The following is a 25,794-nucleotide window of genomic DNA, read 5'->3' as shown; positions in this document are numbered from 1 at the left end:
AGGATGCAATATATATATATATATATATATATATATATATATATATATATATGCAAATGTCACCCAACTGTGCTATATCGTTTAACAACTAAAGTTTCTCCTTTCCTGCCGATGCCATTTTATTTATTTTCTGATCAGATACGGAGTGTATCCTATATCGATCCACACGCAGATGAAGAAATTGAGCTGAGACTGGAGAGGAGTCGAGGGCCCCGGTCCGTTGACATACCTTAGCTGGTGTGTGCCCGGTCATGTCCAATGAGTAGATCTTCTCACGCTGATCTCCAACGCCTTTGTATTTGTTAATTAATTAATTAATTAATTAATTAATTAATTACCAGGTACAGTGTGGTCACGTATTCTGCACGGTTGCTGTCAGAAATCAGGCCTGATGATTCCAGACATGAAGAGCCTTTGTCCAAATAAAGGTGAGAGGAAGGCATCACCTGAAACTAGTATTTGACTAATTTAAATAATAGGCTATAATATTCAGACATTCTTGTTCAAGTAAACAAAAGGGAGATCATGTATATTTATTTCTGTTTTTTTCTCTTTCTTCTTTATTTTAACATATTTCAGAGACTCAATAGCCACACTTCTCTCACAAAGACTTTGAAGCATTGGCTTTAATTTAGAGAATTTAGGTTTGGGGAGCACTGAGGAAACGACTGGTGGAAATGACGTGACAATTCCGCCTTACTGTTTGGCAAGGTACAGTTATTTTCTTGCCTATTAGCCTTTCACGCTACTGTAGCCTATGCTGCTCTTTGGCCACAGGTATGATAAACATCGCTGTTTTTAAACTTTAAACTTTTCAACTGTAGCCTAATGGTAAATAAATAAATAATCTCTATAGGCTTTTATACAGTAGAGCACACAAACTAACGAAGTGTCTCGCAAGTTTTCGAAGGGTATGTAGCATACACAGAGAGCCCTAAACCGTAATGTGTATTGAGACTGTGATAGGCTATGTGAAACAATGAATGCTACTTTTCGACTTTTTACCGTAGGCTTGTGTCAGAGATTGTAATGCTTCGCTGAGTAAATCACAAACTTTATCGAACATCGCATTATTTTCATAGGCTAATCCTTTGCGTAGGCATTTAAAATATAGCCTTACAATAGTAAATAATATATCCAATTTAAAATCCAACCAAGTGTTTGTTTCAATATCATAAGGAGAATATGGTAGTGTTGCTTGCTTCATGTATGCCTGACTGTAAAACGTCAGTGCAGTCGCCTAGCTGAGACAAATCTCTGTAGCCTCCAGGGTGTCTCTGACTGAGAAAACAAACAACCTGCTGTTGGAAGCCTACAAGTTTAATACTGTTAAAAATAGTTTTTGAGTTGCCCTAAGAACTATCAAAATGTATATGATGGTGCTACATATTTATAACGCATGCAGAACTTAAATTCTCAATTCTCAGGAGCCCTCTTTGAACTACTGTAAATAAACTGGTTGAACTTAAAAGACCCACCACTACAGTATGTATAGCCCTTAGACTGAGTGTGACTTCTCCAGTCCTGAAGACTAGTTCTAGGGTCACTGTTGCTGCTAACTCAATGTCATACTTATAAAACATATCATCTACAAGAGTGTTCCCTGTCTAGTTCCCTGTCTAGCAACTCATTTAATGTGTCACCCATCCTGTTGTATTACGGCTGACTTTTATTGTGCTGAGTAGGGAGAGCACAACGCGCATCATGTGCTCAAAGCACATGAATGCCATTCAGTTCCGTCTGATATCTTGATTATGTGTCTGTAGACATTAGTCTCTCTTGTAGTACACACAGAGAGCCTGCTATGAGATGCCGGGGGGCAGCTCCTGTAACCCGAGTTGGAAGGAGGAGTTTTGAGTGGAGAAGGACGACTCCCAAAAGACCTCTGTCACACGACTATACAAGGCTAATGGTGATAAATACCAGGACATACAGAACAAGTCTCAACACTGGCACCGGCAGTCAAGCTGTCCAACACCGCTCTCTCCGTATCTAGACTGCAACTCATCTGCACTTCAACTCCAACAACGGCGGGAGCAGTCAAGCGTCAGTCATCGCCTTTAATCACGGCCGCGCACGCAAAAACGCACCTCCTATACCTGCCATGGTGTTTGGTGTCGGCGCATAGCACCCAGTGGGTTAGGAGGCGGGGGGTGGAGAGGTAAAGAACAAGACGTACACTTGTCACAGATACCAGAGCGCACACAAAAGGGAGGAACCTGAGCGCTTCCCTTTTGCTGCTACAGAAGGCAGAAGGGAAAGGCAACCGCGCCGGCCTGACCGGTATGTTTGCACAGGGCGAGGTAGAGCAGGACCGGTGGGACGGCCACGCCAAAGCCGGGGAGGCCGAGACGGCGGGGGGATCCGTCCAGGGGGAACATGGTCGCTACCTGCCCCTGGAGGAGAGCTGCAGCTTGGACTCGGAGGCCACCGTCTCCGACACGGCCCTGCTGTGCCCCACGACGGAGACCAAACTGTACAGGCGTCGCTGGGCCATGCTCTTCATCTTCAGCGCCCTCTCCCTGAGCAACGCCTTCATGTGGCTCCAGTACAGCATCATCAGCAACATCTTCACGCGCTTCTACAGCATCAGCGGTTTCACCATGGAATGGCTCTCCATGGTCTACTTCCTCACCTACATCCCCCTCATCTGGCCCGTCATGTGGTTCCTGGACAAGCGGGGCGCGAGGGACGTGGTGCTGGCGGGCTCCGCCTTCAACTGCATCGGCGCCTGGATCAAGACGGGGACGGCCGCCCCCCACCTGTTCGCGGTCACCTTCTTTGGCCAGTTTGTGTGCTCGGTGGGCACGGTGTACATCCTGGGCATCCCCTCCAAGCTAGCCTCCCTGTGGTTCGGCAAGCAGGAAGTTTCCACTGCCTGTTCCATTGGAGTCTTGGGAAACCAGGTGTGTGCATGTTTACCCGTCCTTGACCTTTCACACCTATTTGCAAGAGTATGTTTACGTTTGTGTGTACAGAATGTGTGTGTGTGTGTGTGTGTGTGTGTGAGAGAGACAGATTGAGAGAAAGCTCTGCAGATTCATTTTTTTGTGGTGCTGTCTGTCTCTTGTCTCTCTCTGTTCCTGCAAATGCTTATTCCCCCTGCCGTAGTGAGCTGTTTCTCTTTAGTCAGCTGGCTGAAGGAAGTGAAACCCTCTCTTGGGCAGTCTGTGTGGGCACCAGACAATCCGAAAGTGTCTCCTAATGTGCCCGTCTAGAAAGTGTGTGGTAAATCAGAGGCCAGAGATTGGGGTGAGAGCTGACTAACTCAAACCAACTTTTAACAAATTCAATTAGACACGACCTAGAGAACTGCTTACACATGACCTGTCTCTGTGCGGTTTGTTCTTCCTAGCCTGGGAAAATGGCTGGGGATAGCAGTTGCCTTCCAGTATTCCAGCTGTCCACTTCTGAACAATCTCCACGGCTTTGGTGAATGACCTGTACAGAGAGGCCGCTGAGAACCCTGTCTCCCTGGAGAACGCTGTCTCCATGGCCAGTTAGTAATGGCTGCTGGGATGGAAATTTGTGATTATTTGTATGAAATTAGCGTTCAAATATATATACTGTATTTGGCTCGGGATGGTAAAAGGATAGCCCCTCGGCCCTGAGCCTGGGGGAGAGGACCGAACCAACGTACCCAAACGACGAAGAAGAAGCGTTCAAATGTTCCATTTGGGCACACTGGTGCACTGCAAACACATTAGGAGAGATCAAAACGGTCAGTACAGTACACCTGTAGAGCAACAGGAAGTTAGGGAAGGTAGTGGGATGATCCACATCACATCACACGTCTCCTCTTGTGGGCTAGCCTGGTGCTACTGTATGCAGTCAGAGGGCATAGTAAAGAAATAAAGAGGACAAGTGAGAGACTCCCAGAGTTTTCTGGGCTTTTTTAAAAACACATTATTTTGAAATGTGGCCGTATCTGTTGAGGAGAATCAATTCTGATGCAGTTAGTCCTTTTCTTAGACCTTCAATGTGTCCACTGTAGATATTCTGCTTGGTTTAGAACAGTAGGTTTCAATATTCCGCGCTTCTTTGGAACCCCAGGGTGTTGATGAGCTCTAACCTCCGGTGGATTGTCACTCCAGTGGCCTACAGCTGCTCAAACCAAAAGCTTGTTTTTTTTCACTTGAGCTATGTCCTCCCACAGCCTTTTGTGTAAACACTGCATACCGGCCATACTAGTCACGCATGTTTTCTGTACTGCACCTTAAACCCACCTACTGTTCCTCGTTCTAGATAAAAGACAAGATAAAAGACAACATACAAAAGATATCATTCCTCTGGCTCATAGCCCAAACCTGGTGGTTTTGTTTATGTTTTTAGACCTAAAGAGTTTTGCCCCCCCAGGGTTTCAATAAAGTACAGTATGTTCCCTTGACTCTCCTAGGACAAGCAGTGGAAGCTAGACTCTCTGCAGTGGATAGAAAGCATTTTAAGGATCATTGGAGCACGATGCACATTGTTCGCATTTCTAACCTAATTATTTTGATTGAACAAATATCGCTCTTCAATCATACTTTAGGGATACTAGTCTTAAAAAAGCTCCTGTCTCTGATAAAACTATCCCTAGCAGAACATTGACACCGAAGTGAGCCGATCAGAGTTCTAGTATTTTGATGTTAGCTGTGTTATGGTCAGTAATAGACTATACAGACTAGATGTAGGGGGAGACAGAGATGCTAGTCGACCCAGAGGATAGAGGAACAAGCATGCTGGGGGAATGATGGGAGAAGACAACATTTACCAAAAAGATTGCACGCCATAAGCACTCCTCGCTGGGTCTTCTCTCTTTTGGTCCTTCTTCCCTTCTCACCTTTCCTCTAGAGACACAACACCTGGGAAGACGTCCCTTCTGGAATGTTCTGGATGCTCCAGGAAGCTGAGAAGTAGGCACTTCTGATGTGGAATTCACATTTGGAAAGTTTAGCCAGCCTCATAGTCCAAAAACCGGCACCGCCACCACACTAGTTGCTGGACAGTGTGTATGTATGTGTGTGTGTGTGTGTGTGTGTGTGTGTGTGTGTGTGTGTGTGTGTGGCGGGGGGTCAGAGGTGGGCTAGTTGTTGGCCATTTGGCAAAAGGCTGGAAAGTGGTCTGCAAAGATCCATAGACATCCTCAGGAACATCTCTGGACTACCATCTCCAGAAATATGGGCCCGACTTGACCTTTACGACTTAACACACTGTTTGTACATGCCTTTTTGCAGATACATCATCAGTCTAACAATTGTCAAGCATAAATACCAGGTTTTAGTACATATATGTGCTTTTAAAAAACAAGACAAAACTCGCTATTGAATGATACAGTATTGTGTATCTGTCTGATATAGTTTGAAAACCTCACACCCTGTTTGTTTTGCTTGTCATCCCTCTCTCCAAGCTTCCTCCATATAATGTGTATTTTCCCTAGAGGACATTGTTCTGTACTGTATGTGTGTGTGTGGAGTTACCAAGTACTGACTGACTGGGTTTCTGTGCCTTTCACCCATAGTTGGGCATTGCCATTGGTTTCCTGGTCCCGCCCATCCTGGTGCCTAACGTGGAGGACACGGACGAGCTGGCGTACCACATCAGCATCATGTTCTACATCACGGCTGGCGTGGCCACTGCCATCTTCGTCCTAGTGGTTGTAGGTAAGGGGAGGGGAAGTGACCGTCGACATTGGCAGCACATCTAATATTATTAATGAGCTGAACAACCTATTACTCCGTCCTATTGTGGCCTGTACTGTCTTCTGTCTCAAAGCCACACTAGAAAATTAGGAATATTGAAAACAGGATGATGCCAGTCTGCTGACCGCCCCCCGGCTACAACAGCGCCTCTGCCCATAGAGTCACGCAAAATCAGATCTGCTCTGTGACTGGCCTCACTATTTTTAGACAGGAACGGCAAGAGCTCTGGGAGACCCGTCATCAGACGGCATTGCATCAGACAGTGGGGTTTATCTTTGGAACCCCCCCTCCAACCCCCGTCTCCTGCCTGTCTCCCGAGCTCCCCTCGCTGTCACACTCCTCTGGCTCCCTGCACAACAACACAACGTCACTTCTCTCCCGATCGACGGGCCAGGGCAGTAATCGCTGTAATCGAGGGCGAGTCGACGAGATTCATTTGGATGTGATCTTAAACGAAAGCCGGGACTTTAAATAGGTGGAAGTGTTTTATGGAATCATTTTACCCCCTAGGCTTTGTTTGATGCTTCCTTCACTTCTCATTAAAAAAGAAAATATAGGGTTTGGGGCAAGTCTTACCTCAGGAGCCTACTATTACTACTACAGTATAACTACTACTACTACTACTACTACTACTACTACTACTACTGCTACTACTAATACTACTACTGCTACTACTAATACTAATCTTGCTTCTCAGCCTTTTGGCTAAGATCAAGTGTAGTATCTATGGGGCGATACTTTATGGGGTGGCACGTAGCTCGGGAGCTAGAGCAGCCGGTTGGGCATCGGAAGGTCCTTGGTTCGATCTCAGCTCCTGGCAATGTGCCAAAGTGTTCTTGAGCAAGAACACTGAACCCCAAATTGCTCACAAGCAGCATGGTAGTGCAGTACTTAGTGCTGTTGCAGCAATAGGGTCCTTGGGTTTTCTAGGCAGAAGTTTGCATTTTCTCCCGTTCCTCCCAAGAACCCAATACTAAAAACATGCAGAGGAACAGATGTTGTTCAGTCCTGTCCCAGACCTGGACTTGGACTGAGCACTTGGACTTAGTCCACTGCTCCTGGCTGCCCCTGGTGGAGGACAGCTTAGATGGGAAAATACCTAGGACAAATTCCACTGGCGACCGCTGAAGATGTTTGTGTTTGTGTGTGTCATGCTTTCTGTATTGCCACTCACTCATGTGTGTTTGTGTGTGTGTCTCAACGTTCACCGTCCTAACTACTACTACTAAACACATCGCTAGACAGGACGGACCATGGTTGGTCCACAGATTAGTTTGATCTTGACTGTTAAGTCACAGATGTATCAGAATGACAGTGATGTCACAGAGGAGGCTTACTGTATGTCTCTAGCGTCAGTGGGAGATCAGAGTTGTACCATGTCGGCCCTCTGCAGCTCTCCATAGGGAAGCCAGGGAATCTGTCAGGCTTTGTGCCGTGGAAAAAGAGGTAGCCTACACCACCACCCTCAGGCCCCTCTACGTTTCATCTGAGATGAGGGGAGGGGGTTGGGGGAGGGGCATGCTTGCTGAGGCACTGAGGGGATTGGTGGGGCATGTTTTCTCTCATTCCAGTTTTGTCACTGACCCGACCTGCCCAACCTCTTTGCTCCAATTTGAGTTCTGGCTGCGCACACTGAGGTTGGCTAAGAAGAGTCTCCTGTCAGAATCATTATCAGTATCAGAATCAGAATCTGTATAATTTTATTATATAGATTTATTTAGCCAAGTAGATTTGCACATAAGAGGATTTTGCTGTGGTCTGTTGGTGCATGATAACATTGTACCTGTTAATTTTATTATATTTCCCTTGGAATAAACACTGCTATTTTTTCATTCCTAAAATAAAATACATACAGTATGTTTGCCTCATTTTCGACCTACCCATTATGTTGTTGATTGATTGAGCTCATTTTCAGCTGATTACATGTCACCGCTTGTTTGGGCATTCACGCCTCGCTAACGCTAATGCAATGCAATGGTATGTGGAAGCACCCACTACCAAACTCACTTAAACACTCCACAGTGCTTATTGAGTGAGTGTGTATACCATCATTTTGAAGTCAAACTATCGTTGAATCCTTTACTTTGTGGGGACCTATTTTCTCTGTGGAAGTAGGAAGGTGGAGTGATACTTCACGTTACCTAGGAATGTAAACACCGGAACTACATTAGGTACTGTAGGTAAAGTGAAGTATTGCTCCACCGTCCTACTTCACAGAGAAAATGGATAAATCAAAAATGAGGCCCTATGTCCAAAATTCCGAACTATCCCTTTAGGAACGCATTTGCTCCGGTTATAAGAGATGATATCCATAATGAATCTTTATTGTGTCGACCATGTGAAGTATGTTTGAGTAAACAGAATCAGATTTAAGAGCGTCAGTTTGGCGTTGTTCTAATGTGGCGGTTGTATACCATCTGTGGGTGTGATGACTCACTTTGTGGTGGCTGACAAATCAGAATCAGGATCAGATTTATTTGCCAAGTCAGTACATATTTACATCCGAGGACTTGGTGGATGGTGCACAGAGGACTTGCATATGAATCAATCAATCAATCAATCAATCAATCAATTGACTTGCATATAAAAGAAGCACAATAAAATAAGATAAGATAAACATAATACAGAAAAGATCTATATACACCACTGAAGTTAAGTAAGGTTATTATGAGGCTGTTACTGGTTATACATTATGCATCCATTATAGACTATATGTGACAGTACATGAATTAAAGGCTAATGTGTTAACAGAAAATGTACGGATATCTGTAGACCAGTATTGCACCCGGAGAAAAGTGAACATTCGCAACCATCATGGGTGGCTCTTCTTCATGACAAACTAACCAGGTGTTAGTGAGCCTGATCACCAGTGGATCATTGGTTTCCTGCCAGACAGGAAGCAACGTGTGCAGCTGGGTAAGCACACCCCAGACCCCCCGGACACCGGAGCCCCGCAAGTTTGTGCTCTCTCTCCCTCGCTCTACTCAAATCAGACGTGTACTGACTTGTGTGTACACTGTACAGCTTTGTGGGGTGGTAGCCAGTTAACAAGCTGTAGCCTATAGCTCTTAATGAGCCAGCTGACAAGGAAACTAGTTGGCTGTGGGCCTGCTCTGGGTGAACTCCTGCTCTTATGGACTGATCCCTGCTCTCCTACTGTTTGGAGTCCATACCTGGGTGCTCCAGTGTGACTCAGCCCTCGGGATACGTGGCGTGTTTGTTTGCTTACGCTGGGCAGGATGTCAGACGTGGAGGGAGAGATAGGCCCTGATAGGGTCAACTGCTACAAGCGCATCTCTCCAGTTCCTCAGTGTTGTGTGTTATCTTTTCTCTCCAAAGGTCAGGGGAGTGCCCAGACACGTTCTAGTTGTCTCTACCTCTCTATCTCACTTCCTTAGGTCCCACTCTTCTTATCTCCACCTTCTGTCTTAATCTTTCCTCCCTTAACCCCCCCTCGTCCCTGTCCCCCACCCCCCCCCCACTCTGAGCCAACGTGGCCGTGACCTTCCCTGCCCCTCCTTCCTTTGATGGGGGATCAACCTGTCCCTGTTAATGTGTCAATTTCGCTGTAATATGTTTTTATTGGGGGGGGGGGGGGTTCATGAGAGGATCATAAAATTCATATGTTTTGAAAGAGCTACTCGTGTGTGTGTGTGTGTGTGTGTATCCCCAACAGTGTTCCAGGAGAAGCCAGACATCCCTCCCACCCAGGCCCAGGCCCAGGCCAGGAACATCCCCCCAGAGCAGTATTCCTACATGGCCTCCATCAGGAGACTCCTGGGCAACATTCCCTTTCTCCTGCTGACGATCAGCTACGGTGGGTCCCTGGCGCGCTCCCTCACTCAGCACCCAGGCCTGACCAGGCATGTTTGGAACAGGTAACAAGCCTTTGACCTCAACCAATATGACTGGAATACAGGTGCATCTCAGAAAATTTGAATATTGTGGAAAGTTCATTATTTTCCGTAATTTAATTCAAAAAGTGATATTCTTATATAATACTGTAGATTCATTATACATGTAGTAAAATATTTCAAGGCTTATTGCCTCCGTGCCATGTTCCACGTTGATGCAGTAATTTGTACAAAAGGAGCCCCCACCAAGTATTGAGTGTATAAATGAACATCATAAAGATTAAAACAAAAAAGGCTTGAAATATTTCACTTTGTGTAATGGATCTAGAATTAAATTACAGAAAATAAAGGACTTTTTCCACAATATTCTAATTTTTTGTGATGCACCTGTATTCTAGTGGTATTGGTTGAGGTCAAAGGCTTGTTACTGTATCTGACGACATCGAGGAATGGATTGATGGGTGTTTTGTAAGGGGAAGGAAAGAACCACACGTACACATGTAGCAGCCTCCCTTATGGTAGGGGCCCCAGAGACAACCTGGTCTGTGGGCTACAGAGGCCAGATCTGGACGCCTGCGGATCAGAAAGTACCCAGAATGTCCGAAGATTCAAATACACCAAACACTCATCTGATTCATCAAACTAACTCCTGAGGTCAGCAAAGATCAGAACATGGATTACGTGGATTATGTTATTGATGTGAAAGGTGAGGTGACTCCAACATACAGTAAAAAACAAACATGTACTGTAGTTGAGAAAAATGAAGTATTTGCCAAAGCCCAGGTTCGCTCAAAAATAGGTTCAGTCAGATTTATTAAGAAAACAATACCATTGCAAACGGACCTCAAAGTAAAACACAGAGTGGTTCACCAACAGAAGTAACATGAGCTCGCCGGATATCCTCCTTATATCTGCTCAAAGCAAGGATGTGGTGCAACCGATATTTGATTGGCTGAGTTGTCTATACGTCATCGTAAGGTGACGGATATCAAACAGTGGTCGAGGGATGAAAACTCACTTTGAATATGGACAAAGAAAACAAAAGGTCTGAGCCAGGACGGGAAGGACAGAAGGTGTGGCCCTTCTGACTTAAACAAAGAGAGGAGGAAGAGCGAGGTAGAGGAGGTGTTTACAATTACAAAAGAGAGAGAGAAACAAAAGGTTGAGGTGTTTACAATAGCAAAAGGCAGGGGACTGGATGAATAGGTATTGAAAGAAAAGATATGAATCTGAATAGTCTTGAGACTAGGTGTAAAATTCCATGACAGTACACGTCATCATGAAGATATCATCCGCTCTAGATAAGGACGCTCTCAATCACAGTTATTGCTAAGTTGTCTAGATACGTCAAGACATGCAACTCATCCGATGTGTGCGTAAAGGTCCCTCTGCTTTTATGGTCACAAGACTCCAAGTTTAAAGGTCATAGCTGCCCCTGAAGTTGAGGATTATTAGTCCATAAAAGTGTAACCTCACAGACAGGAATTTTAAGTCTATGCTTGTATGCCCTTAAGTTGTTTTTTATTGTCTGTTTTATGTGTTGCCAGAGTGCAACACATAAAAGACAAATTTCCATTACATGTAAATTTAATGGACAATAAAGGTTTTCATATCTTATCTGATCTCATCTGTCAGTCTGATCATGTTGTGGATGGTTGGAGGCTCTTAGCTCTTTACCTGGTATATGCTGGCCGCCGAAGGTTGGAATCGCCTCAGTGGACCTTCTGTTGCTTCTCTCATCTCCACATGCTTTAGACAGTACTACTTTGATGTGTCAAATTGGAGATTTCAGAAATAGCAACCACTCTTGAGAGCAAGAACTTTGATAAAGGTCCCATAGAGTGAACTGACATCCTCCCCCATGTCTTCTGCAGGTCTGAACGTGGGTTGTTTCTATGCTATCTCCACCCTACTCAACAGAATGATCATCGAGCACTATCCTGTAAGTAAAGTAAAGTATCCTGAAAAACACTTAAACTCAGTCAAAGGAGACAACCTTTGGACGCTGTCCCTTGTTGATAAATTGGGCTACTGTGTCTAGACCATATTTTGTGTGTGTTTAGGGGGAGGATACAGATTTAAGACAGTTTGACTGCAGTGGTGTAACCCTGACCAAGATAATTGGGGTCAGAGATTCCAAGTAATCTGGTATAGCAAGTCAGCTCTCCTCAGATAACAACACGGAAGAGTTTGGTGTCTTGAGTCTTCAGTGGGTCTTCAGTGTTCTAGAAAAAAGAGAATGCACAGCATAGACAGTCTTTGAGAGGTGCCGGTAACAGATGATATAATGAATAAAAGAAAGAAATTGCACTCTCTGGCTCTCGAAGCAAGGTTATTTAATAAACGAAGTTTAGACTTTGACAAAGGCTGCAAGGCCGAATCGTTGTCCGTTTATTAAATCACCTTGCATCGAGAGCCAGTGTGTCTGTCTTCAGTGTCCTACCAAAAGGTAAAGGCGTGTTCAGTTATGTTCTCCGTCTCCACAGGGCGAGGAGGTGAATGCTGGGAGGATCGGCCTGACCATTGTCATTGCAGGCATGGTGGGCTCACTCATATGTGGAGTCTGGTTGGACAAGACCAAAACGTACAAGTAAGATGTTCTAGAGTTCGTACTACTAGCACTGACCTCTGAGCACTGGCATTTTTACGCCCACAGAACATTTTGCTCCAACAGGAAAAAAAATGTGTGTGAGACTTGGGCTCTGAAGGTTCTTCTTTAGAGTTGCAGTACGATAAGTGAACAAAAGGTTAAAACAAAGGTTTCCTGTTAACTCAGAACTACTGTAAGTAAATAAGGTATTACACAATATCCTTGTCCTACTGTCATGACTAGTAATGGGAGTGTTGACAGATGTGTAGAGAGTAGAAGATCCACTTACATCTTGTCAGGTCCATTTGAATGTATGCCACCACAATTCACTATGAAGATTTAGCTCTCTGCTGACTATCAACCATTCTATTCTATTTATGTAGTGGACTTGATTTTGGTCCTGGTCTAAGTTGGGCGAGGACTCATGAAGGTTGATATGATTATGATAAAAACTGATAAGGCTTTAGCTCCCCCTTTATTTGTGTGATTATACAGTGACTTAAACCAGTTGAGATTGCGCAGCTCGCAGCTCAGATATGCAAATATATACAGTATCTACCATTCTTTTGGCAGCATGACATCACACTGTCTTTCATCCTACTGTCATAAAGACAGGAAAGTCAAAGGGACCTTAAAGTGGAAGAGCTTTTGCCCAGGCTCCCTGGTCTCTCTCTTTGGTCCCAGTGTTTGCTAAAGGAAGGGCTCTTCTGTTCTGCATGAATGTCTGTAAAGTCTCCCAGTCAGTGGGAGGTGTCTGAGAGCCTGAGGGCTTTCATGTTGATGCTGGCCGAGACTGAGGAGGTTCTGGAGGGACTGAGAGTGTTATCAGAATCAGAATCAGTTTATTAGCCAGGTAGTTTACACATGCTATCCTAGAATTTGCTTTGGTCAATGGTGCGTAACACTGATGGAGACGACGTTAGACAGGGTGAAGGGACAAGACGGGACACTGCAAAGACAGGACAGCGCAAAAGAGCAGTGCAAAACACAGATACAAAATACAGTTATACAAAATGGAGTGCGATGAGTGTATATGCAGTATGTGTACAGAATGTGTAATGTGTGTACGATGTTTTATGTGTATGATGTTTTATGTGTACGATGTTTAATGCATCTGTTTATCTATCTGAGCAGAGATGCTCTCTCTACAGGTCCTTAGCTGCCCTGATGTGTTTTTGTGACGAGACGAGGGAAACTTCACATCAGCCATTTTCTGTGTGGGATTTTTAATTAAGCGTGGTATTCAACTGGACATATCATTCAGATACAGTATAACTCTCAAGTGCCAACCTGCCTACCATACTGTAGTCACTCGACTGCTTCCGTTTGTCCACAGTTCTACATGTTATATACAGTAGAACATGGTATGTTTCCAATTCTTGATACGCCATTAGAATACATGCGGCCAAAGCAGTCAGTCTGTATTTCTGTTTTCGAGTCTCAACATTCCTACCTTCCTGTGTGGGAGCCTTCAGTCTAGGTTATATTAACAACAACATCGTGGAGCGATGTTTCACTAATGTTTCACGCGTGGTTGTACAAAGAGCTTTGCAAGCTTTGCAAGGCTTTGTAAGCCTGTTTATGTAGAAAATGCCAGTTATGACAAGGGTTCTTGTTTTTCCTCTCAGAGATGACCAGATAGATAGATAAATAGATAGATAGCTAGATAGATAGATAGATAGATAGATAGATAGATAGATAGATTCTTAACAGGACATTCATTTTCATGTCTGTACAGTGCTACACATAATACAAACCCATTATCATACATTTACATTTACATCTACATTTACCCTACAGTCTCACATTTACATATAATCACCAACCATACAGTATTTACACATACTGTACACACACCTGTGCATACATGTATACAAATTACATAAGATGATTGAGGGGTTATCATCATGGTGTCTTATTGAGGAGTGAGATGCCAGAGGGAACACAGCTCTTCCTGAATCGGGCCCGTTTCCAGGCCAGGGCTCGGGCTCTGTATGTGCGGCCTAATGGGAGCACAATGAACCCTGGGTAGACGGGGTGACTGGGGTCATGGGGTCATGTGCTGTGGTGTTTGCTTTACGTGCGATGGTTCGGTTGTTGAGGTCTGAGAGGCTGGGGGTGGGGAGGCCGAGGATTTTAGAGGCGGTGTGTGTGATTCGGAGGAGTGTGTTTTTATTGGGGGCAGTGAGCATGTTGAAGAAACAGCAGGAGCAGTAAAGGAGAATGGGCTGGATGATGCTCTTGTAGTCTTTGTAGTCGTTTCCTTGTCAGTCCTTGCCCATGTCCCAGTGCAGCTCCTATCTAACAGTTTGGCCTTACAGTTCAGGCCACGGGAAGGAAAGAGGATTTTTTCTCTGGGCTTGTATTTGGGGAACTTTAGTCTGCACGGGACTTGTCTTACATGCTTTGTGGCGAAAGTGAAATGAGATCAGATTAAATTTGCAATCTGATTTGTTGAGCTGAGCTGTTGGGGATTGGCTTACTGTGTGTGTTTCTGTATGTGGGACATAAGGGAAATGCAAGCACACTACAGCAATCTTGTACGGTAGCGCACACATTTGGGCTGGGCCAGTGTGACGAGAATCCCCAAAGTAAAGGATGCCACTGTGTCTATGAGGTGAAGATGACTGTGGGGAGCCCTGTGGACCATGAACACCTGATTCTCCTGATTCTCCTCTCCTCTCTCCAGACAGACGACCCTGGTTGTCTACCATGAGCTAACACCTGATTCTCCTCTCCTCTCTCCAGACAGACGACCCTGGTGGTCTACTATGAGCTAACACCTGATTCTCCTCTCCTCTCTCCAGACAGACGACCCTGGTGGTCTACTATGAGCTAACACCTGATTCTCCTCTCCTCTCTCCAGACAGACGACCCTGGTGGTCTACTATGAGCTAACACCTGATTCTCCTCTCCTCTCTCCAGACAGACGACCCTGGTGGTCTACTATGAGCTAACACCTGATTCTCCTCTCCTCTGTCCAGACAGACGACCCTGGTGGTCTACTATGAGCTAACACCTGATTCTCCTCTCCTCTCTCCAGACAGACGACCCTGGTGGTCTACCTGCTGAGCTTTGTAGGGATGGTGGTCTATGCCTTCACCCTCAATTTAGGCCACCTGTGGGTGGTGTTTGTGACCTCAGGAGCTCTGGGGTGAGCACAGGGAAGCGACTGTGGGATCACACACACACACACACACACACACACACACACACACACACATCTTTATTTGTGTTCACAACGTGTGTAAAAACGTCATTGTAACAAAGAATGGATTATGTAGACAATACATTTCCCAACACTTAGCAACAGTTCTAGACCCTTTTCAAGTTGATGAGCCCTAACCTAACCTAGCTCTTACCTGTCCACAGCTTCTTCATGACAGGGTACCTGCCCTTAGGATTTGAGTTTGCGGTGGAGCTCACCTACCCAGAGTCTGAGGGCACCTCGTCAGGACTGCTCAACTGCTCAGCTCAGGTAACCCGGAAGGAATCCTACCAGTGGCAACGCTCTTTCTCTATGTATCATGTTTGTATGGTGATGTGTTTGCTGAACAGGGTCTATGATTGTATGACACATCATGGAGAAGAGACTTGATCAGCCCGACCTATTTCAGCCCGACCTATTTCACCTTTGACCGTCTGGTTCCAGGTGTTTGGGATCATATTCACTATCGGCCAAGGGAAGATCATTGACCGCTATGGAACGCTGGCCGGGAACATCTTCCTGTGTTTCTTTCTCCTCATAGGGACGATTATGACAGGTAGAGCCAAGCTTTCCCTTCAGCTCATACACTGCCGTGCTGTTTTGTAACAGCACAGCCACTCTTGTGTGAACATTGGACTCATCTGCCTTCATTCATGACACGGTGATGCATGAATTGTTTCATGGCCAATTTTTGCTTCATAGGACAGCTTACTGCATGACTTCTCCTGAGACCATTGTGTCAGTCAGTTATTCTCAGTTATTGTGTAACAGCTGTCGTGATCAGATCCATGGACTAATGATGCCCCCTAGTGGCCAATGGTGAAAGTATTTCTTATTTCAGACGAAGTAGGGTATTAAAACATAACATTAATTGTTATAGTAATAAACCCCAGTCCCTTCAATGTACCACAAAAATGTCCACTATCTTTTTAAAGTGGACCTTTTCACATTGGAACTAAGTGTTAAGTGTTCTATGCCTTTTCTCTGGTCCTCTGTATCACACAGCACTCATCAAGTCAGACCTCCGACGGCAGAAGGCCAACGAGCTGGTAGAGACGCCCGTGACCAGTGTAAGTAAACCAGTGTGAGCTGTGTGGTGTCATAGGTGGGTTCTCTATTCCTTATAAAGGAGATGTGTTGGATGATGCCTCTCCCTGACTGGGACTATGGGCTTGGCGGCTCCGCTGGCTGGCTGGCTGCTTCACCCAAGTACTGTAGTAGTAGGCCCGTGGGGGAGAGCGGAGCCCCCAGGGGTCGCGATCACACACACACACACACACACACACACACGCACACACTGCCTCGCTGGCACAGGCTGCCGCACTTTCCCTCAACTCACTGAAAACACCCTGTACCCCACCCCTCCCCGCCCCCCTCCGGTGTGCTCAGAGCACGGCTGTGTACTCCCTGACAGCTCCTCTCAACCCACTGTGCTCCACTGCATGCTCTGTGAGTGTGCTGTGGCTGTGCATTGGAATAAGATAGGTGTAGTGCTGGACAGAAGGTTAGTTGGCTGTTTTGGGATGTGCTGCATGGTATTGGAGAGCACTGAAGTGCTTGTGGATGGAGGTGGAGGCCTGGGGCCCCCCAGGTGCGTGACTCCCCAGATGTTGTTCCAGCCTGCAGGCTCCCAGTCTGCGCTCCAGCACTACGGGGCCACATCACCCAGCAGGCCCTCGGAAAAACAGCAGCAGTTCTGACGCTAACCTCCAACTTCGCTAACATACACACACACACACACCTGTCAAGGTATGTAGGGGTACCAGGCACACATACACACACACACACACACACACACACACACACACACACACACACACACACACACATCTGTCACTGACCACTTCTCTCACTCTGGCCAAATACTGTACATGAACAACTGTGCTTACTCTATGATGCAATAATAAATGCTGTAACAGCAGATTTTATCAAACTTGATTAATAGGTTATAATCATAATCTAGGTCATAATAACAACCATGAGCAGATATAGTTGTTTTGCTTTGTTCTTAAAAAAACAAGGAAAAAAAAGTCTCATACCACAATGTTTCATACCAGGCTCATGCGTTTTTCGAAACATAATCCTGAATTAATCAAAAACAGTCAGTCCACCACTTCTATTCACAGGGAAAGGCAGGTCACCTTTAATTTCTCCCCAGTAACAGAAGTGGTGGCGTGTGAGATTACGTAGTTTAAAGCTGATTACAGCAGATTTGGGAGAAAATGTTCATGCTCAAAGCACCTCGTGTACTAGAAACTGTGACTTGTGTACCACACTTTGTGTATTTTTTTGGTTCAAATTCTTCACTTCATAGCGGGGAAGCTACTTTGTGCAATATTACAGTGTCAGTATGCTACTGTATGAAATGTAACCATCAGTGCCCCATTTGACCATCCTTCTGGAAGCTAGTTGGAAAATCCTCAATATCATCCTCTTGATTAACATTAGTGAGCTAGTCCTAATAGAGCCCCCCCACCATTAAATACTATGGCTTTAATAACTACTGGCTTTAATTTGTCCTTCAGAGGAGTGATAGAACATGTTTGAAGTGGGATCATGTTTTTATGGTATGGAAAGTTTGAATATTGTTTTGTAAGTATGATAATTTTGATTTCCTAGGAATAAGCAGCTCATCTGGAGGGAGGGACCTCGCTGGCCGTGACCCTGGAAGAGGTCAAGTTAGAAGTTGGGGCCCCGGCTGGACAACTTTAAGGAGATCAGGCAACCCCTGGGTTACATCATACTGACATCAAGAACACAGAGCTCACACACACAGACTTACAAATGTGAAGAGCGAACATACTGTATGAATCCTGAATGAGACAGAACATGTTATTTGATGAATTAAATGAAAACGACATCCTATTGGCCCCGGATGAAGCCCTTACTGACACTGTCTGAGCTGACAGTTCTGCAGATAAGGCACTTACTGTAGCCTAGTGTATGGAGGAGGAGGGGGCCGAGTTCTGCCTGCAACTCCAGCAAATTGTACTGTACTACCCTACCGGCTCCTTAGCTCTACGCAAGCTATGCAAAGTCAATCACACAGAGGAACGCACACGGAATCTTCAAAGATTTAATCTCCCTCTCAGGAGCTGGTTGGATTGTCAATCAAGCATTTATGATGAGCTGATGGTAATGAACACATACTTACTGTATCACCAGAAAAACAAAACATTTACCTCTCCAACTTTGTCACATAAATGGTTTAAATGTTTCCACTCTAATTGATGCCAATGATTAAGTAATCTATGCGATATTCCAACTGTGCTAGTTATTTTATAAGACGGTATTTGACCAATACCATGTGTAATTGAAGTCTTTACATTGCTGAAGGTATTGTGTTCTATTTTTAGAATGTACAAGATAAAAGTATAGTGATTTCTGTTTTCTGTAAATGGTGTGGGGGTGACCAATACTGTAGCTTAACTGGCATTTGATATCACTATCTGCTATGAAATACTACAAGGGGGAACTTCTGGGTACTTCTTGCACTGTAGTGATGAATACAGTTGATGCTGTGCATCTGAGAAGGTCTCAGAAGGCCAGTCCTGTCCTTGTGAAAGTAATCTACACTGGAGACTCAACCTGCTCTAACCGCATTCTAAGAAAACAACAAACAAACAAACTTTGGTTTGGGGTGGGAGGTTGTGTCTAGGGGCATTTCTGTGGAATGATATGTCTAAGAGACTTTGAAGGAGGAATGCTACAGTATGATAACTGAATGTGAGTACAAAATATTTAGTGTGGAGAAGAGAGGTAGTTCAATCCATCGCATTCATTTTGCACAAGGAAGTAATGTTATATGTATGATTCGCTGCACCTGTATATTTGTTATTGAGAAGTTTCATGATTTCATGACATTTCACATAGGTAGTTGCATTCATGATGAATGTCCACAGTACAGTGTGTTTATTTTACTTGATGTATTGTGTTTAGAGTTGTCTAGTGATTTTAGTTATCAATAATCTTGTGTTGTTTATCACTCCAATGATACAGTATATTCGTTTTTGAAGAACTTTTTGTACACACCATGAATGAATGGTGAATTTAAACTGATTATCTTACTCAGTAATGGAAAACATATCCAAGTTTTGTATAAATGTACATTTGTTCAGCAAATAATCTCTGATAGTGTGTACATCTTTAAGAGTTCGGGTTAGTCTATTGAAGTAAAGAAAAAAAAACTTTGTAAGAGTCTCCTGTCTGTTTATTGATGGACGTCTTCTACCACACACACCAGCTGCTGGTCACAGTAAAGAGACATGTCCCATGTGCATATGGACTCATATCTCACCACTGCTTCTGAGATAAAGAACAAAAACGCCTTCAAATTATACTAAACCTATTATCCTGGATTGAGTAGGAAATGCTCTTATACTGTACCTTAACAGCACAATTCCAATTGTAAACTGTCCATTAAAATTAATATACAGTATTGCCATATCTTACGCCACACATTTGCCAAACAGCTCCAGTCCACACATAAATCATATATCACTGTTAATAAAACACAAATTTAAATCATTACTACTGTACACTGTATAAGGAAATAACCACTGTCCTGGTTGTCAAACTGTAACCATAAAAAAACACACTAGGTGGTACAGTCGACTCACAGCCCAAGTAAAGAATACAGGTCTAATCACCCGTAAAATAATTTGTTTTACAGACATTCAATCTACACCATGGGCTCTTTTCTTAGAACATACAGGAAATGGGCCACCCATTCCTCAAGGCAAGAAGCAGCAGAAGTCTATTACACAGCTCCCTCTGGTGGTGGGATGAAACACGATGCCTGACGGAAGTTCTCCTGTAGCTTGGATTCAGTTCCTCTTCTTCTGGCGCGCCCCCACCTCCTCCTCAGGCTCTGTGATACACTGAAAGCCGATCAGCATTCCCATGATAGAGAAACCTGGAAGCATAAGAGGAGAAATTCTTAGGAATATCCACACAACAGCAAGGGGAGAGATCAGCAATATCACTATAATGCTTCATGTTGTCATTATTAGGTTATGTTATACAACATTATCCCCACTAGACCACAATTCTTGGGATGGCGTACGGGCGGCATAAGGGTGGCACGTAGCTCGGGAGGTAGAGCGGCCGGCTGGTTCAATCCCAGCTCCCGGCAGTGCCGAAGTGTCCTTGAGCAAGACACTGAATCCCAAATCGCTCATGTGCGACACGTTGGCGCAGCGCTGCCGCCTCACAGCAAGAAGGTCTCTCAGGCCTTTATGTACAGAGTTTGCATGTTCTCCCCGTTTCCTTCCAAGAACCCAATACGAAAAAAAATACTCTTCAGTTCCGTCCCTGGCCAGGAGATGGACTGAGCACTTGGACTTGGTCCCCGGGCGCCATGAACGATGGCTGCCCACTGCTCCTGGTTGCACATTTTTCCCATCCAAGGACAGCTTGGATGGGAAAAATGCGAAGGACAAATTCCACCGCCAACACCTGCGGACAGCATGTGTGTGTGTTGTGTGCTGTGTTTGCCGCTCATGCGTGTACTACTGTGTGTGGTCAATAAAAGACCCTTGAGGTCCTGGAATTTTATTTAAGCCCAGAGCTGTGATCCATCACAGCTTGTCTCATACAGTACTGTACAAACTAGGCCTTACTTGCCACAATGAGAGGTGCCATCACACCAATAGTCAGAGGTGCAGTTTTGTAGATGAAGGCCTCTGACAGGAAGTGGCCCAGAGCCAGCACAAATGTCCACAGGGTGATGTGGTAGAGCCTGCAGGCAGAGGAAGGACACAGACGTCAGGATTCAAGATGGAAGCGTGTCTCACAGCATATGAAACTGTCTTGATGGGTCCTGCATGGATAGCAGGGCAAGGCTGCAGGCCTCTTACGTTTTGTTCTGGATGTCGATGGCACAGGCACATCGGATGATGGATGACAACAAAGTCCAGATCCCAAACGTCCGTGCCTGCAGACCATTTACTGGATAGAAAAATAACAAAAAACAGGCCTACTTTAGACTGCAACAACCTTTCTATAAATAGTCCCATTGAGGAACCTAATAAAACACTCACCAAACTCCGGTGTGCCTGTGTAGAGTTTCTCAGAGAGGAAACTGTGATCTCTGAAACTCTGGACGGTGTTTCCCATAGCAATGACTGACACCATCACCAACCAACTCCGCAGTACGTTTAGAAACCGACCCATCTCTGCCTTCTGCGGGGTGCACCTGCTAACACCTACAGGAAGGGTGAAGGATCAGAACACCATGCATAAAGGTAGCTACCAGGCAGCAAAGGCAGTTTCCAGGTGTTGGCGAAAACAAGCTGGCCTGCTAGTCAGGTAAGCATTCCAGGTTTCTAGCTTCTGCACATAACAGCAAGCTCGCTCGAATGACAAAAATAGTCCCTTTAACACTTACAGTAGGCTACCAAGTAATGTCGTTCCTGGCAAGTTACGAAAAGGGCATAACGATGTAGGGAGCTGGAACCTAAATCAATAATCACGAAACGTAAATATGAACATGTCCGAAAGAAGGCATATAATGAACACTATATCCGGCCAATGATGTAGCTCAAAGAATGGCTTCATCGAGTCGCCCCATTCATTTAAAGAAAAAATAGTAATTTAGATTCACTAGTCCGCCCGGCGGTGTAACAGATGCACTCGTGTAGGCCTGGGACATGGACAGTTCAGGCGGCTCAAAACCACGATGAGGGATGTGTCTCCAGTTTTCTGTGGGGATTTAGTGAATGCGATCAGGCGGAGATTACTGATATTTGACTTGGGGGGATTTATAAATGACTTGACTGCAGGCGTGAGCGATTGTCACTTGTCCTGGTGATTTAAAACGAGGTTCGGTAATGAGTCGTGCATGGTTTTAGGTTCCGCCTTATTTCATTATTTCAGCCAATCAAAGTTTGAGTTGTGCTTTGTGCGGCTGTTGGGTACACTCGATTTATTTACCTGAGCACGCCGATAGATAATGACTGAAGGCGGTTTTCACGTAGGCTACTCTGGAAAATTGATAATCGCATCTCAGTTCATCATCGATCCTTGCCAACTAAGAAAAACAATTGTTTGTTTGCTAACTATATCTCTACTGCTAAGTAAAGAAACCCAAAATGTATTACAAAACATGGAAGCGTAAACAGTGCGCATGCTCCCAGGGTTGCCAGTCAGTTGTTGTAGTTACCAACAGGTGCAGTCAGGAGGATAATAGCTAGCTAACGTTAGCAAGCTAGCTTGCTATTTATTTTGTCAGGCAAGATTGGGTTGTTAGTTAGCTAGCCTAGCTAGGGTCTTCACCAGCCTAGCAACCATCACCACCACCATCCAATGTTGGCGTATTTGGGTATGTTTGTATGTTAGCCGCGCTGTTGCTTTTCCAAGAACTTTGCTAACTAGGCCAGCTAACTAGCTACACTCCTAACTAACTGTTAGCTATCTATCTAGCTATCATAGCGAATCAACTTGCAACATAAGATAGCTAACAGTAAGCTAGTTAGCCTTTCACAAGAGACAACATATCTCGGCTAACGTTGTATCTTGTGCTAGCTAACGTTAAACAAATTGGCAAGCAACACCCCAACATGTACAGGAAAAGTGGTAATGTGATTAGCTTCACTGGTCTTTAGTTGTAGCCATGGATGTGGTTGTAGCTAACTAGCTAGCAAGTTAAGTTAGCTAGCTATTTAAGTTAGTGCTTAGACAGGTGAGCCAGGTGATAGGAATGTGCATAGCATGAATGGGATGTGTATAGATAATAATACTGATTGATTATGCGTGTTTTACTATTGATTTATCATTATAATGTACCTGCACCCGTTACTTGTTACACATGGCAAATACACTTTCTATTCTATTCATAGCTGACGGTGGAGGCTGGAGATGTCTGCAGTTATACCAGGTAGCTGACTCAAAACAGATTTGACCAGGCGGTCTTCCCCCCTTACTGTGGTGGACATGCCAGCTGTGACCTGCCATAAAGAGGATTCAGACTCGTCCTCAGAGGACGAACAGGAGTAAGTGGCTGTTCTGATTATGTGGTAACGTTATATTGCTTTCTATGAGGAACCAAATACAGGACAAAAGCACACACTAGCTTACCACCAGCTTACATAGTTTCTGAATTTGTTATACTGTTACATTAATATAATACTTATTTTCTAGACTGTGTATGCTATAATTCTAACATCCCCAGAAATATAGTTTATTTATATCATCTATTACCAGGCTTATTACAAATAAAGAGACAACAATGTGGGTTCAGTTTATTTTTGAGATTGTTGTGACACAAACTACAGAACTAGGCCTGCTTTATCCTTTAAACATAGTTCTGCATTTGCTGAGCATTAGTGATGTAATCTGTGTAAGGTTGCAGAAAATGTCTCATTTTTGGTCATCAGTGAGACTAGAATTAGTGATTGGCGACATTACGCCTACAGGACTATGTTCAGCATTGAACATCTTTCTCTTATTCAAGATTCCTTTATTCGTTACAGTGAAATGTTACTGCCGGCTCCAAGATTATCCTAATACTCATACTAATACTGATTCTTGTACTCAAATTACACATTTACAAGTTACACATTTGTAATTTACAAAATTACAATATTACAAATGAACACAAAACACAATAAGTACCCTTTCTATAAGTATACAATTAGATAAAGGTCTGGATATGGATATTAATAAATAGATAATAGTTGTGCACATGCTATAGCAGGGTTTTTCCTGCATAAAGGAATTTTTGGCACCTCCCAAAGAGACTTAAACCAAAGCCAAAGGAAAATTGAAATGCCAAAATGCTAAAAATTTAGAATAAAAATAGCAATTAAAATCCTCTCCAAATGTGTTTGATAGCTTGATTCAAGTGCAGCCCTTTCCTCTTTCTTGCATTGTCCATGGTTTGGACCACTAGTAATTGAGATAATTAATAGACAGGTTATCAGGATCTTAAACATTTTGGCTTTATATCCATTTTCTGTCATGTCAGGAGATTTCCCGCGATTGTGAAAAGTGAGCTCAGTCAGAACGACAGCAAAGAATATAGGCCTATATATATGCTGGTAGGCTACTCGGCATAAAAAAGTTTCCCCCCAAAATTGCATGCGCATCACCCCCCAAAGACCCATTCTGAGCCAGGAAAAACCCTCTATAGCTATAATAAATAAAATCCCTGGGTGTGGGAGGGTGTTGTTAGATAGAGTTATTCAGGAGCTGGATGGCTTGGGGGAAAAAGTTCTTCCTGCGCCTTCCTGTGCTCACTCTGGGTGCGGTATCTCTTTCCTGACCGTAGCAGAGAGAACAGTCCATTTCCTGGGTGGCTGGGGTCTTTCAGGATCCTGTTGGCCTTGGTCTTGCATCTACTAGTATAGATGTCCTCGAGGTGGGCCAGTGGCCGACCGTACCACTCTCTGTAGGGCTTTGTGATCCTGAGAGCTGCTGTTCCCGTACCAGGTGGTGATATTCCCAGTCAGAATGCTCTCGATCGTGGATGAGCAGAATCTCTGTTGGGTGTGGTGGGAAGCTCTGAATTCCTCAGTTATCTGAGGTGGTACAGTCTCTGACGTCCTTTCTGCACCACAGTGTCTATGTGTGTTGACCATGCTGATCTGTACACCAAGGTTCTTGAAGCTTTCCACTCTCTCTACAGGGGTCCCGTTGATGATTAGAGGGGTGTAGTTCCTCTCCTGCTTCCCCCTAAAGTCCACGACCATCTTCTTTGTCTTGCTGACGTTCAGATGGAGGTTGTTTTCCTGACACCACTGGGTCAGGAGCCTCACCTCGTCCGGGTAGGCCCTCTAATCATTGTTGGTGATCAGGCCTATCACTGCTGTGTCGTCAGCAAACTTGATAATGGCATTGGAGGGTGGCTGTACAGTTGTGCATGTACAGGGAGTACAGTAGTGGGGACAGCACACAGCTCTGGGGGGCTTTTGTATTGAGCGTGAGGGGGGTTGAGGTGTGGTTGCCTACCTTAACCACCTGGGGTCTGTCTGACAGGAAGTCCAGGATCCACTTGCAGAGGGTGTAATTTTGCCCCAGGATCCTGAGCTTGGTGTCAAGTCTGATTGGGGTTATAGTGTTGAAAGCTGAACTGTAGTCAATGAACAGCAGTCTCACATAACCCGACACGTTCCCCTTGCTCTTGTCTAGGTGGGCTAGGGTGATGTGGAGGATATGAGCTATTGCATCTTCTGTGGATCTTTTGGGTTTGTACAGTATGCAAACTGTAGGGGCTTTAGTGTGCTGGACAGTGATGAGCAGATGTGTTCCGTCCAGCTTCTCAAAGCACTTCATCACCACGGAGGTGAGAGCTACCGGGCGGAAGTCATTGAGGCAGGCTGGTCTTGGCTTCTTCAGTACGGGGATGATGGAGGACTTCTTGAAGCATGTGGGGACGGTGGACAGGGACAGGTTGAATATCACTGTGAACACAGGGGCCAGTTGGTCGGTGAACGCTTTGAGGACCCGCTCCCAGAACGTGAT

At 44.7% G+C, this 25,794-nt stretch overlaps 3 protein-coding genes across 4 annotated transcripts in view; 2 read left to right on the top strand and 1 right to left on the bottom strand.

Annotated features, from left to right (window-relative positions):
* The first annotated feature begins 2,199 nt into the window (after nucleotides 1–2,199).
* On the top strand, nucleotides 2,200–19,485 carry flvcr2a (FLVCR choline and putative heme transporter 2a). 2 transcript variants are annotated; one of them, XM_084438767.1, is made up of 10 exons: nucleotides 2,200–2,906; nucleotides 5,501–5,642; nucleotides 9,358–9,498; nucleotides 11,410–11,477; nucleotides 12,022–12,125; nucleotides 15,169–15,279; nucleotides 15,498–15,603; nucleotides 15,778–15,889; nucleotides 16,339–16,403; nucleotides 17,953–19,485. In XM_084438767.1, exons 1-10 carry the CDS (start codon nucleotides 2,286–2,288, stop codon nucleotides 17,956–17,958), a joined length of 1,476 nt encoding a protein of 491 aa, XP_084294893.1. In that variant the 5' UTR covers nucleotides 2,200–2,285; the 3' UTR covers nucleotides 17,959–19,485. The 2 variants fall into 2 exon arrangements, with proteins under 2 accessions (XP_084294893.1, XP_084294892.1); XM_084438766.1 differs by lacking the exon at nucleotides 17,953–19,485 and having other exon boundaries at nucleotides 16,339–16,442.
* A 95-nt stretch (nucleotides 19,486–19,580) lies between these two features.
* On the bottom strand, nucleotides 19,581–21,816 carry erg28 (ergosterol biosynthesis 28 homolog). Its single transcript, XM_084437911.1, has 5 exons — nucleotides 21,722–21,816; nucleotides 21,375–21,539; nucleotides 21,192–21,282; nucleotides 20,955–21,073; nucleotides 19,581–20,248 (listed from the first exon to the last, which is right to left on the bottom strand). Exons 2-5 carry the CDS (start codon nucleotides 21,505–21,507, stop codon nucleotides 20,160–20,162), a joined length of 432 nt encoding a protein of 143 aa, XP_084294037.1. The 5' UTR covers nucleotides 21,508–21,539; nucleotides 21,722–21,816; the 3' UTR covers nucleotides 19,581–20,159.
* Nucleotides 21,817–23,265: 1,449 nt separating this feature from the next.
* Nucleotides 23,266–25,794, top strand: part of ttll5 (tubulin tyrosine ligase-like family, member 5) — a gene marked incomplete at its 5' end in the record, with an annotated part of 51,920 nt that continues 49,391 nt past the window's right edge. Inside the window, one exon of the mRNA XM_084438428.1 lies at nucleotides 23,266–23,324. Coding sequence (XP_084294554.1) covers nucleotides 23,266–23,324 — 59 coding nt within the window. The remainder of the gene's footprint in view (nucleotides 23,325–25,794) is intronic.

Source organism: Borostomias antarcticus, assembly GCF_949987555.1.
Source record: "Borostomias antarcticus genome assembly, chromosome: 5".
NCBI lineage: Eukaryota > Metazoa > Chordata > Actinopteri > Stomiiformes > Stomiidae > Borostomias > Borostomias antarcticus.
The sequence above is the reverse complement of the archived record's forward strand: the minus strand, read 5'-3'. Positions and strand labels throughout refer to the sequence as shown.

What these genes read in the sequence shown, in the direction of transcription:
- flvcr2a (XM_084438766.1), top strand. Translation starts at nt 2,286, where the DNA reads ATGTTTGCACAGGGCGAGGTAGAGCAGGACCGGTGGGACGGCCACGCC. An exon ending in GACAAGACCAAAACGTACAA is followed by an intron (nt 12,126 to 15,168) that starts GTAAGATGTTCT and finishes TCCTCTCTCCAG; the next exon opens with ACAGACGACCCTGGTGGTCT. An exon ending in TGCTCAACTGCTCAGCTCAG is followed by an intron (nt 15,604 to 15,777) that starts GTAACCCGGAAG and finishes GTCTGGTTCCAG; the next exon opens with GTGTTTGGGATCATATTCAC.
- erg28 (XM_084437911.1), bottom strand. Translation starts at nt 21,507, where the DNA reads ATGGGTCGGTTTCTAAACGTACTGCGGAGTTGGTTGGTGATGGTGTCA. An exon ending in CACAGGCACACCGGAGTTTG is followed by an intron (nt 21,283 to 21,374) that starts GTGAGTGTTTTA and finishes TTTTCTATCCAG; the next exon opens with TAAATGGTCTGCAGGCACGG. An exon ending in ATCGACATCCAGAACAAAAC is followed by an intron (nt 21,074 to 21,191) that starts GTAAGAGGCCTG and finishes CTCTGCCTGCAG; the next exon opens with GCTCTACCACATCACCCTGT.